The 11,628-nt window shown below is 58.0% G+C and overlaps 1 protein-coding gene across 1 annotated transcript in view; it reads right to left on the reverse strand.

The window, feature by feature from the left end:
* The window catches only part of PTPRN2 (protein tyrosine phosphatase receptor type N2), a 628,914-nt gene that overhangs the window by 89,873 nt on the left and 527,413 nt on the right, over window positions 1-11,628 (reverse strand). The window contains exon 16 of the mRNA XM_044920028.1: window positions 3,284-3,478. Within this exon, the coding sequence (XP_044775963.1) occupies window positions 3,284-3,478 (195 nt within the window). The remainder of the gene's footprint in view (window positions 1-3,283; window positions 3,479-11,628) is intronic.

Below are 11,628 nucleotides of genomic sequence, written 5' to 3' on the forward strand. Positions count from 1 at the left end.
CCCGGGACTCCAGGATCATGACCTGAGCCGAAGGCAGTCGCTTAACCAACTGAGCCACCCAGGCGCCCGGAAACAGACCTCTTTAAAAACTAAATTCAAAGGTGATTCTTGACCTTACCCACAGCATTCTCCCCTCACATACTCAAGATGTGACGATGTTTCTAACAGTTTCATAAGGTCAGCTTCACGGGGTCCCATGTTTCTTGGAGTTCTGCACTTAGCCCTCATTCAACACTGCCAAGCTCCCATGCAAACATTTCTTCAGAAACCTGCCAGGTTCCTGATGCAGGTGCCTCCTCATGGTCCTGCTCCCAGCTGTCCCATGCCTCTTGCAAATGCACAGCGTCCCCACTCCCCACCCGGCCCTGCGCTCCCCACGGCTCCAGGACCATGTCCGACCCAGATCCACTGCCCTCTCCCTCTGCTCACTGAAGGGTGGGGTCCATGAACCTGGCCTCCCAGGACCCCGTTCTCGAGCGGACCCCTCGGGGTCCCAGCAGGGCAGCTCTGATGCCCCGGGTCTGCGCAGGAAGACCAGCTCCTGGGAGGGGCCAGAGAATTCCTTCGTGGTTCCCTGCCCTGGCCTCTCCTCTCACATCCTGACCCCGTGGTGTCTCCAGGCCTCGGTCAACACATGCTCCCCTGAGTCACTTCTCGGGGGGTTGTTCATCAACCCTGGGCCCCTTGACCAGGGGTATTAGTCAGGCCCTCCCCTTGGGCATGTGGGGCTCAGCCTCTTCCCCATGAAGGCTGCCCGGGAATGAGTGCCTAGTTTCATCAGTGGTGTCACCATGGAGTAATGGCCTGCGACCCCCACTCCTGACCCCCCATCAGCAAAGTCCTTCTTCCATGCAAAGCCCTGGGCCACTTGTTTCCTCTCTGAGGGTCCTGTTCCTTGCTAGGTGGAGCATTTATTTCTAGAATTCTATTCCTATAGCTTCCAGGCAGGAGATCACAGTGTCTTGCACAGGTAGCCCAGGACTCTACTGTGGAGAGTGACCAGATCCAAGGAGGCTGGGGTCTGAGGGCTCTGCCCCCAGGTGAGCTTCACCCTAGGTCAACCTGCTTTCCAGGTCAGCCCCGTCCCCAGGTTCTAGATCAGCCCCGCCCCCAGGTCAGCTCCACTGTAGGTCAGCCCCGCCCCCAGGTTCTAGATCAGCCCCGCTCCCAGGTCAGCCGCTCCTGCCAGTACTGTGGAGTGAGGGGTCAACATTTGGCTATTTAACTTCCCATGCCACTGATTGCTTCAAACACTCTCTCCATCCTCTGCTGAAGACAGCGTTCCCATCTTGCACCCTGGTCGCGGTAACTCGGCCAACTCCCTCCTGACTTTGTGGGGTGCTCCTTGCTTCCGCCCTGTTGTCCAGAGGTAAACAGCCTTGCCGTGGATTCCATCACACCTGTAAGTTCAGACGTTGCATCTGCATGGCACACTCGTGGAGCAGCTGGTTTCTGGGATGTGCCTGGACCTCGCATAATTTATCTGATGGTCTTTGAATCCTTAGCATGTAGTTCAGGAAGATCATCATGTAGCTGTCTGATAAACATGAAAGTTTCCTCACGGAGGGTCGGGCTGATGATCACCCGAGAATTATCTTCCTTGTCGCCTTAATGAATTAGAAGGTCAGGCATTCCGGCACGTTCTGAGGTTGTGACATGCACAGGTTTCTACCGGCTGTGCTACGGAGGGAGGGGGCCCTTTGTGAACCAGTAAGGAGAGTGCCACTTCCTGCTGCCCGGGACTCCGTTCTAACCACGGCATGCTCCGTGGCCTGCCCCGTGAGAATGGACTAGTGTCAGGGCCTAAAAGATGAGTCCCTTAGTGGGTGAGAGCTTTTGTAAAAATGCTGAGTTGTTCGCTTATGCTGTGTGGCTCCAGGCCTCCGGGCTCTGCACCAGCGGAAGTGCTTGGGATGAAGATAAGCATGGGGTGGACAGAGCTCCTGAGCCCGTCTGTCATGTGGGGTCAGAGGACAGAGAGTCAGGCCTCCTGCACGAGCAGAAAGTGCTCAGAGCCGCCCCCCGCACACACACGCAGGTCGACTGTGCACAGGCCGTGAGAGCAGAGGCCGGGCAGGGAACCATGAAGGAATTCTCTGGCGGCTGTGGTGTGGGAACGTGGGAAGGGGCAGGTGGACGTGGCGAGACGGTGCGAGCTCAGAACAGGGAAGGGGCCTCACCAGATTCCCACGCTGCTCTGGCTCCTGGATCTTGGGCTCCAGCCTCCAGGACGATAGGAAGCCCGTTTCTGCTGTTAAAGCCGCCAGTTTGCGGTGGTTCCTTATGGCGGCCTAAGTGGACTAAGCTGCTGGGGGCTGTGGTCCGATTTCACCAGCTTATATTGTCGGTAAATAAACATATAAGGAAACTTTCCACAAAAAAATAAATGTTTAAAGACCACAAACACGACCCTTGGAGCCTGTCCCACATTGACGTGACGTGACGTGTCACGGAGCCACGAGATGGGCTCTGCCTGCCATCCCCGAACACTCTGTCTCCAGGAGAGTCACGGCCAACGGCCTGCTGCTTTAGCTCTGCAAGCACGAAGCAGCGGACGCGTGCGGCCTGAGGGTCCAGGAGCACGGTGTTCTTCTGCCTTCAGGAGACAGCGGTAAACAGGGCGAATTATGAACGTCTCTCTTAGTAAAATCAGACATCAGGTACGCATTGCAGGGCAGCACACCGCCCCTCCACGCGCGGCCCTCCAAGGATGACCCTGGGTCTGGGGAAGACAGGACAGGGAGCCGGACAGGCAGGAGCAAGTGTCTACGGCAGGGCCCCCCCAGAAGTCCTCTGAGCCCCCACCTCTGCCCCTGTCACCGTTAAGTACAAGCAGCAAGTGAGGGACGTCTGACTCCCCAAAACACGCCGTGTGATCCGCAACGGAGGGAAGACGCCACGACGGTCTCCTGGTCAGGGGCTGAACGATGGCAGTGCACACAGCAGGTGCTCGCCGATGCGCATTCCACCAGTGAAAACAGAGTGCCCGGGGCAGAATCCCTCGCGTGGTTAGGCATGTGTGTGGGTGCACTTGCTCACCTCACTTAACCGGGAGGACGGAGTCGGCGGCGCCCTGACGCTGGGCTTTCACCCTGCCGGTCAGCTACTCGACCAGGTCGGCCTTGGTGGCCGGCACGTTGTTGCTGGGTGTGCGGCGGGAATCCCGGGCCGTGTGCGTGGGTGGGAGGGGTGCTGTGAGTGCCCCCCTCCCCACCCTGCTCTCGCTCCCCTCCCACAGATGGTCTGAGCCGTGATTCCCGACGGAGAGGACCTCGGGCCTTACCAGGACCATGTGGCCGGTGGAGATGTCCATATTGGACTGCACGGGCTCCTCGGACCAGGACGACGTGCTGCTCCGTGCGGATGGGCTGGGCAGTGGCCCGTCGCTGAACTGGGACGACACGCTGTTGATGCGGGACGCGTGCGGGGCCTCGGGGCGCTCGGACGTGCGCACGGCCATGCGTTGCCGGCACAGCTCCTGGCAGACAGCGAGGGCAGGTTAGTGCTGCCCCACGGCCTCGGCCTCCCCCAACCCTGCCCGACCCGAGAGCCAAGGGGCAGACGGGGCCCGCCCCGAGGCCGTGCGTGCACGCGCACACGCACACGGATACCCCCCACGCACACGGGTACACAACAGGCACACACAGAGACCACACACATACATGGGTGTACACGCAGCCACACAGATACACACGTGTACACACGCGTAGTGCGAACACAGACACACAAACGCACAGATTCGGGGCAAAGGGCACTGGACCCGCCGTGTGGTGACGCCGGACTATCCTGGAACAACGCAACGTGCAGGCTGAGCTAGCCGACTTTCCTTCCTTTCTAGAACACCGGTCACGGTGGCAGGGACAGGGTTTTACACCGTGCTCTGAAACTGGCACCAGGCTCAGGCGTTCGGGAAAAAAAAACACCTCTTTTTGTTTCTTCCCTTTTTTCCCCAAACAACACCCAAACTGATGAGAGCTCACACGAGAGAGGACAGATAAAATCACATGGAAAAAGAAAGTATGTGGTTTAATGGAAAAGGACTTGCTTCTCTGCCCAGACCCCCAAAGACAAAGTCCCTAGACGTAAAGGAAAACCTCAGTATGACAGCCGAACGGAGCTGCTGTTGGGTCCCTACAGGGTCCTGGCCAGCCCCGCGCAGGGCAGCAGTATTTGAACACGCGGGTGGGAGCAGCGCTCAGAAGCAAGGGACCCCAGTGTCGCCATGTACTAGCTCCTGGCTGTCATCGGAGAGTCAGCCGGGACCCCCCAACTTCTCACTGGCGAAATACCTGCATCCTGAGCTGATGAAATCCAGCCTTTTGCCCCTGAAACGATCACTGTAACCTGAGCCACCAGAATAAAATGATAGCAAGAAAAGCTCCGTAAGAGACTCTGAGCCAAGAGAGGAAGTAAAAATGCATTCACGGGGAAAGATGCTGGCGAGCTGCACGGCTGCCGGGTGCTCCTCCCTTCCCCGGGGGTGGCACTCAGGGAGGGCTGCCCCCCGCTGTCCCCACCAGCTCAACGCATCCCAGGGTGCTGGCTAAAGCCCTGCGGAACCCTAACACACGTTCCTTATCCTTCACGCAGCTCCCCTGGGAGGCATGGCTCGGGCGCCTGGAGCCAGACAGTGCATACCGCCCGGGACAGGTCCACGGAGGGGCCCCTCCGCCCGCCAGAGCAGCAGGTCTCATGGAGCAGGGCTGCGGGCATCCTGAAGAGACAGGTGAACTTTACACAAAGGGCCGCCGTGCGGGCCATGGAAGGGAAGAGGGAGAAAGCCAGGCTGCACTTCTGCTGGGCCCCCCACCATCCTCAGGGTTTGCCGGCTCACGCATGGTGTTCAGACAACGGGTTTGTTTAAAAAACCCAGCCAGATTTGCTCAAAATCTTAAAAACCAACCAACCAACCAACCCCAGACACGGTGGGTAACTCTAACCAGGTACGTGGTACTAGTAACCACTTCTTTCCCCTGGATGCACGTGGGATGTTACTTGATTTTGGAGAAAGCATACCAAATGACGTTTCTGCACCAACTGCTATGGTTTCACATAGTTCATCTGCAAGAATAAATAGTAACTCCAACCGAAGCATAAAGATAACTCCGGCATCGGCCAGGAGAGCGCAGAATGTGTCCTCCGGGAAGGAGCGCCTTTGGGGAGGAAGGTTTGGGATGGTTGAGATTTAGTCACTAAGAAGCAAACGTCACACCAGCTAGGGTCACACCAGCTAGGTGACCGCCCTGCGACTGTGTGGGGGGGATGGGAGGATGGCCACAAGCCCCGGATTCCCGTTCTTCCCTCTGCCAGTGGAGGGGAGTGCGTACGGCGGGCCCCCACGCAAGGTCTCGGAGCCCGAGTGTGTCCACTTGAAAAATGGAAGCACCAGTCTCGTTACCGAAAGACAACCATGTGGTGCCCGCTACAGAGAAAGTCATCAGCAGATATTAGTGCAATAAAATTAAAATTCTCTAAACCAGAACAAACTCTCAGGGGCTCGGCGAGTTCAAAGGTATTTCCAAAGAAAGCTCAGAATTTTGGAGCTGAAGAGGCAGCAATCATCCACGCAGACCTCCTTGTCTGACAGGTGACTTCGTGGCTGACTGGACGCACTGCAGGGCCCCATGGGGCTGTGACCTGGGGCCGAGCGCTTCGCAGCGTTACTCAGTGCTGGCGCTCCTTGTAGGTCTTTCTTTAGAAAAATGAAATTCTTAAAAACAGAAGGAAGGTTCCAAGAAGAAACAGTCCCCAGCCTGTATCCAACGGCAGTGCACAATCCCCCTCCCCAGGCACCTTGGTTCGAGAGTGGCCCCCCGAGAGTGTGGCCGTCACCCGAGTGTGGCCTAGAGTGAGGGCACCGCTTGGGGAGGGCCCCTCACCTGCAGAGCTGGAGCGTCTCCGAGTCGAGGAGGCCCACAGCCTCCACAGAGAGGCCAGGCCTCTTCCGTCACGCCCTTACATACTGGTAAAGGTAGGCGCCCCTGCTCAGGTGGACCTTGGTGTCGGACTGACTGCTATCCCGTTTCTGCATGATGAGCATATGAGCCGCTGAGACAAGGACTGTCTGGAGGCAGAAGTGATGACGGGTTTACTGACAGGAGGGTTAGGTTGGAAGTGGGTTCTTGGGTTTGAAGTCACTGTGCATTTGAGGCCTGTGAGGCCCCTGCCTCTGTGGGCGGCTGCCCGCAGCTCTCTTTCCCGCCTTTCCCAGCCAGGGTGCTGTTCTGGGCTTTCCGAGGGCCGGGAGGCAGCCGGATGCCAGGGAGACGTGCACAGCGGGGTCTTCAGGGCTGTCCTAGCAGAGACTCCACCTAGAAACCGGGGCTCAGGAGACCCGCGCTGTGACACATTTGCCCTCTCCTTCTCCTTGGATTCCAGGAAATTACTCCCCTGTTCCAGCACCTGAGGGACAATGCCTCACTCCGGTCCTGGCTTCGGCACCTACGGGCTGTGTGACTGCGGACAAAGCACCTAGCCTCTCTGAGTCCCGGTTTCCTCATCTGTGAAACCAAGCCCGTGGTCCTGGGAGGACTGAGGAAGATCACGGGCTCAGAACTCGCCCTCAGCACCGCCTGGCCCATGACTAGCGAGTGCTAAGCCGCTCAGCTCTGGCTACGCGCACGAATCAGTCCCAGGTGCCAGGAAGGACTGTGGAGTAGGACCAGCAGGGCCCTGAGCCCCCCGCACTCGTGGCCCAGCCCAGAGCTCCCACGACGTCTGTGGGGTGTTTCGGGGGGATGGGAGCTGGTGGGCGGGGGCCTCCGGGGTGAGGCGCCGCAGATATGCCGGGGTCGTCTGGAGGGGACGGAGTCAGCGGCAGGAGTGAGGGAGAAGAGGGGCCCCGCGGTCGTGCTCCGTCGGGGTCAGCTTCCTGGGAGCGCGAGGTGGAGCACCGGCCGTCTGTCTGTCTGGTCAGCAGTGCAGTTGTTGGCGTGGTTTCCTGCGCAGTCGAGGCTCCGAGGGAAGCTGCCATTCACAGCCCACCCATGCCCCCCGGCTTCCCACGTGTCCAAAGAGAATTTCACCTGCCATTTGCGCCTCCCTGTGGCCGGGCCGCTGCTGAGGCGCGAGCTCGCGTGACTGAGGTTCCTATGGGACCAGCCCCCCATCTCAGGGTCTGCTCTGGTAGCTTCTGTTGGGCTGGGGTCTGAAGGAGCAGCCGTCCTGTGACCCTGGGCAAGCTGCGTGCCTTCTCCCGCCTCATCTTCCTAATCTGAGACGCGGGAAGGAACGGCGGGCAGGCCCCATGTCGCAGGGTTGGGGCAGGTCATCTCACTAACACAAGCCGCGGGCTCACGACGAGATCGGGCTCACGACGAGATGAGGGTGCCGGGAGCGCACAGCCCCTGCTCCGTGGACTGTGGGGGGCAAGCCCCGGCCCCTGGGGTCTCCCTCCAGGCCGGACACAACGAGGCCATGCCCGTCCATCTGGGACAAAACCAGAGGCTCTTCCCGGAAATGCCCGCCGGGAGGGGACACACACCAGCTCGCCGCCTCTTGGGGGACCCCGACTGTGAGCCCCCACTGGTGGAAACTGCATCCTCCTCTCTGCCCTGCTGCCCTCTCTGAGGAACCACCAGAGGTCCCTTTAATTAGCGCTTTCGGTTAATTATGGTTTGTAAAGAAATAATAGAAATCCTGTATTCTGACCTGTCTCTGTGTTACTACTTTAAAATAGAAATTTCCTGAGGACAATCAAACTTCTTTTTAAAAGACAAGATGCAGACTGCAACCTGACCCAGTTGTGGTCTGGTCAGAGTCAGGTGCAGGGTCAGGGTCAGGGTCGGGCGCAGGGCTGGGTTTGGGCACAGCATCAGGTTTGGGCGCAGGGTCGGGTGCAGGGTCAGGGTCCTGTGCTGTGCCCACCCTCTCAGCAGAGCTGTCTGGGGAGAGGGAGAGCCTCTGCCCTCCCCCCAGACCAGAAAGTTCCACTGGTCTGTAGGCAACACCACACCCTTCATGTAAAAGTCTCATCTACACCTAAAAAGGCAGTCGCAGTCCACGAAGAGACATGTGGAGGTGCGACCCCTCTGCCCCCTTAGGGGATGGGGTGGGCATAAACACTTACTTAGAATGTAGTTTGAAGTTTGTAGCATTAGTTCCCATTACCTGGAAATGCGATCAGACCCCAGCGCTCCCTGCCTTTACTGCCCTGCGTTTACCGTCTGGCTTGTGGGGGGGCCCATGCAGGACAGAGCAGACTCGGTCCGCCATGACAAACACCATGTCACCGAGCAACAGTCTGTGACATACAGGGCCGTGGCCACCCACGGGGAGCGTTTCACTTGAGCGAAAGCTCGACAGACAACACAGGCATGCTCCAGAAGGACTTGGAGGCCGGCCCAGGGCCGCCTGAAATTTCTCTCATTTATAATCCTGGCAGCAAGCAAAACGGGGATCCCCAACACCTGCAACGCAGGTCCCCGTGGCCGGGTTATGGATGCCGTGAAAGCAGATGCAGGCCCATCGGGGGCGGGGGCGTTCGCCACGAGGGTGTGAACCCAGTCAAATCATGACACCCCTCACCCTGGAGGCCAGGACCTCCTCAGGGACCCCGGCACATCCTGTGCAGGGCAGGCCTTGTCCTGAACACCACAGAGATCTTTCCCAAATGCATCTTCATTTGGCTGGAGAAGGATGTGCCGTGCTTTCCAGCCCCTCATTAAAAACTAAAAATCTTACCAGGTTGAAGACCCAGACCAACCCCACTTTAATTTTTTAAAATTACGATCAGGGTAGCACCACATTAATGAAAATGGCATTCAGCTTGACCACCTCGAGTTTATAAGACAATTACCATCTTCGTGTCGTGATTCATGGGATTCAACCACCAAGAGGCAGTTAATTACGAAGGAAGAAGAAAGGCGGGTCTCATCAAATGGATCTTTTAGTCACAGACCCACACGTGGGGTCAAGCAGCCAGTCACATTAGCCCCTTCAAATGGCTCCCTAGTGGGCCGCACTCGCTCGGAAGGTGCCGAGCACTCGAGAGCCACACTTACTCAGGGCCTCTCCCGCCCCCAAGAGAGCTCACTGCGGGTTCACGACTCACTCCCCCGGGGAGCTTCACCTAGTCGCTTTCCTTTTCTCACCCAAGGGGAAGAAAACGCCAATACAGGTGTGAATTAGAGATTTGTTCTCCAGAGAGCAAAAGGGAAGTCGCTTACTCTGAGACTCTCCTGCTCTGGGGACGGGTTTCCCATCTTTCCGGAGAGACCGGCCGTCTCTGCATCTCTGCTCTGCCCCTTAGTCGGCCCCCACCCCGCCACCAGGTGTGAAGAACGTCCTCGAGGAAAACAGATGCAGACCATTTCATGCTCCCGAGGAGAAGGTGCACGCACAATAATGAGACAACAACAGGGTGTCGCAGGTGAGCTCCCCACGGCGGCTGTCCACGGCCAACGAGCACGCGTCCTAGACCACCAGTCTCTCAGGGAAAATCCCATGGCGGGAAGAGAAATCCATCGGTGGTGGAGAACACAGGCCCAAGACAGACCCCAGTCCGCGTGAAGACCCGTCGCAGACGTGACCGGGGGGCCGAAGGCAACGGCCGCAGGCCCAGACCAGGTAGTCTGAATCCCGCTCCGCCCCTGCTGGCTGCATGGCTTGGGATGAGGTGCCCGACTCTCCCTGTGTCCCAGTTTGGTGACCGCGCAGCGTTGGCAGGGCGGATTCCAGGCGCGGATGCGGACGAGGCCCTGAGCGCTGCGCTGGCCCGTCCCAGCCGCCAGGCTGCAGGGCTTCCTCGTACCTGGGTGCCGAGGGGGTTGCACAGCCGGCAGGGCAAGTCAGGACACCAGGCCAGGCCCCACCGCCTGGACGCTGCCCCTGCCGGACCACGGCACTACGGGCCACGTGGAACCTAGTTGACGACGGACCGCCGTCTTCAGCGAGGGGACTCTCCCCACCCTTCCCATAGCAACCAGAGTAACAGGATTTCTAAAAAAGAAAACAACAGTGTTTTCAGGCCCCTAAACTTTAAGGGTTCGATCACAAAGTAGACACGTGAAGCTTGTGCCAGGCTATTTAAAATACCCTTCATTTGTCAAGAAAGGCAAAAACATGAGTGGCTGCACCCAGGTGTCCACAAACTCTCCAAGGAAATTCAAAGCGTCAGTCTCTGTGCGGCGTGGGACAGCCTCCAGGGTGTCCAGAGCCTGCCGCCCACGGCCCCCGCCAGCCCCCACCCCCAGGCCCCGGGGCAGGACCCCTCTGAGCAGAGCCAGCCCAGAGAGCTCCACGTTCTCAGGGTACAGGACTGCTTGCCACGTCTCGACCCCACAGCCACCACCTCCCGTAAAGCCGAGGCCCTGGGGTATCTCTGCAGAGCCTCAGAGTATTTCGTACTTCTTTGTAACACAATTTGCAAAAAAATAAGTTGAATAGGATTCTGGGGGCAGAAATCCATCCACACACATAATAATGCAAATGTCTCACTTCTCAAATCTTTATCTGATGGGGGAAAATTGCAGAGAGTGGGAATTGCTCTGAGAGAAAAGACCTGTCATTCCCAAATTCTGCCAAAAGAAAGACCAAGACGACAAAGGCTTAAGAAAAACCGCTTTGTACCTTTCAAGGAACAATCGGGACAAAGCAGCGCACTGCCTAAGTGTGTCCACAAAGGGCGGCTGGAGTTCTAGGGTTCTTTGGAGAGCATAATTTGTGGTAACAGGGCAGAACTGAGGGGTACCGCACAAAGCCGCCGGAGCAGGAGGGGCGGCTCATTAGGGTGGGCCGGGGAGGGAGAAAGGCCAATTACTTTCCAGGCTGCATAAAACACTGAGCGAGCACACTGAAAAGGAGCCGGCCCTCTCTGGGGAGGGACCCCGTCTCCAGCTCAGAGGGCACCACAGAATCCCACCAATAGAGCACAAACAATGGCGCACAAAGCACCCACAGGGCGGCCTGGCCGAGGACGGCTGGCGGACGGGGCGGCGGCGAGCTGCCCGTGTAACGTGGAGGCCGGGGAGCTCACCGTGCGGGGAGGTCTTTATCACAGATGCCCCGGACGCAGAAGTGAACACAGGGGGAACCCAGAAGGGCACTCGAGATCCTAACGGAGACTCTCTGCCCGCGGCGGGGACAACAGGCGGGTTTATTTCCTTTTTTCTTTTTCTTTTTTCTTTTCCCTAAATTATGCACGTGTGACTTTTGTAATGAGGAACACCAAAACAAGGGTGTTTAAAATACGTAAAATTTTTCACCCAATAGGACTGAGACTGAGTGAAATGTTTAGAACGTATGTGTGGGGAAAAGTATGGGAGAAAATATCCCAGATGTCAAAGTGGCTCCAAGGTCGCATTAAACAAAAAAGGCACATAAAAAAAGAAATGCCGCGTCTGATCACCTCTTCCGTCCACAGCGGATTTGTTAAGGCAGGTTGTTACTTCGCCGCAGAAGTGAGTGGGGCCTAGGAGGGCCTGCTGCACAAGGCGGGCCGGCGGGGCTGGGCCGCGGAGACAGGAACTCTCCATGTGGTTTACGGGAGCTATTTTACAAGGCGTCTCACCATAAATAGCTCATCTGAGTAGGACGAGCTCGGGGCGTGCTGGAAGGGCTCTCCCCAACATCACAGGATACCGGGGGGATGCTGGAGGGCAACAGGGGATCCCGGGGGGGCACGGGGGG

Source organism: Neomonachus schauinslandi, chromosome 12, assembly GCF_002201575.2.
Source record: "Neomonachus schauinslandi chromosome 12, ASM220157v2, whole genome shotgun sequence".
Classification (NCBI taxonomy): Eukaryota; Metazoa; Chordata; class Mammalia; order Carnivora; family Phocidae; genus Neomonachus; species Neomonachus schauinslandi.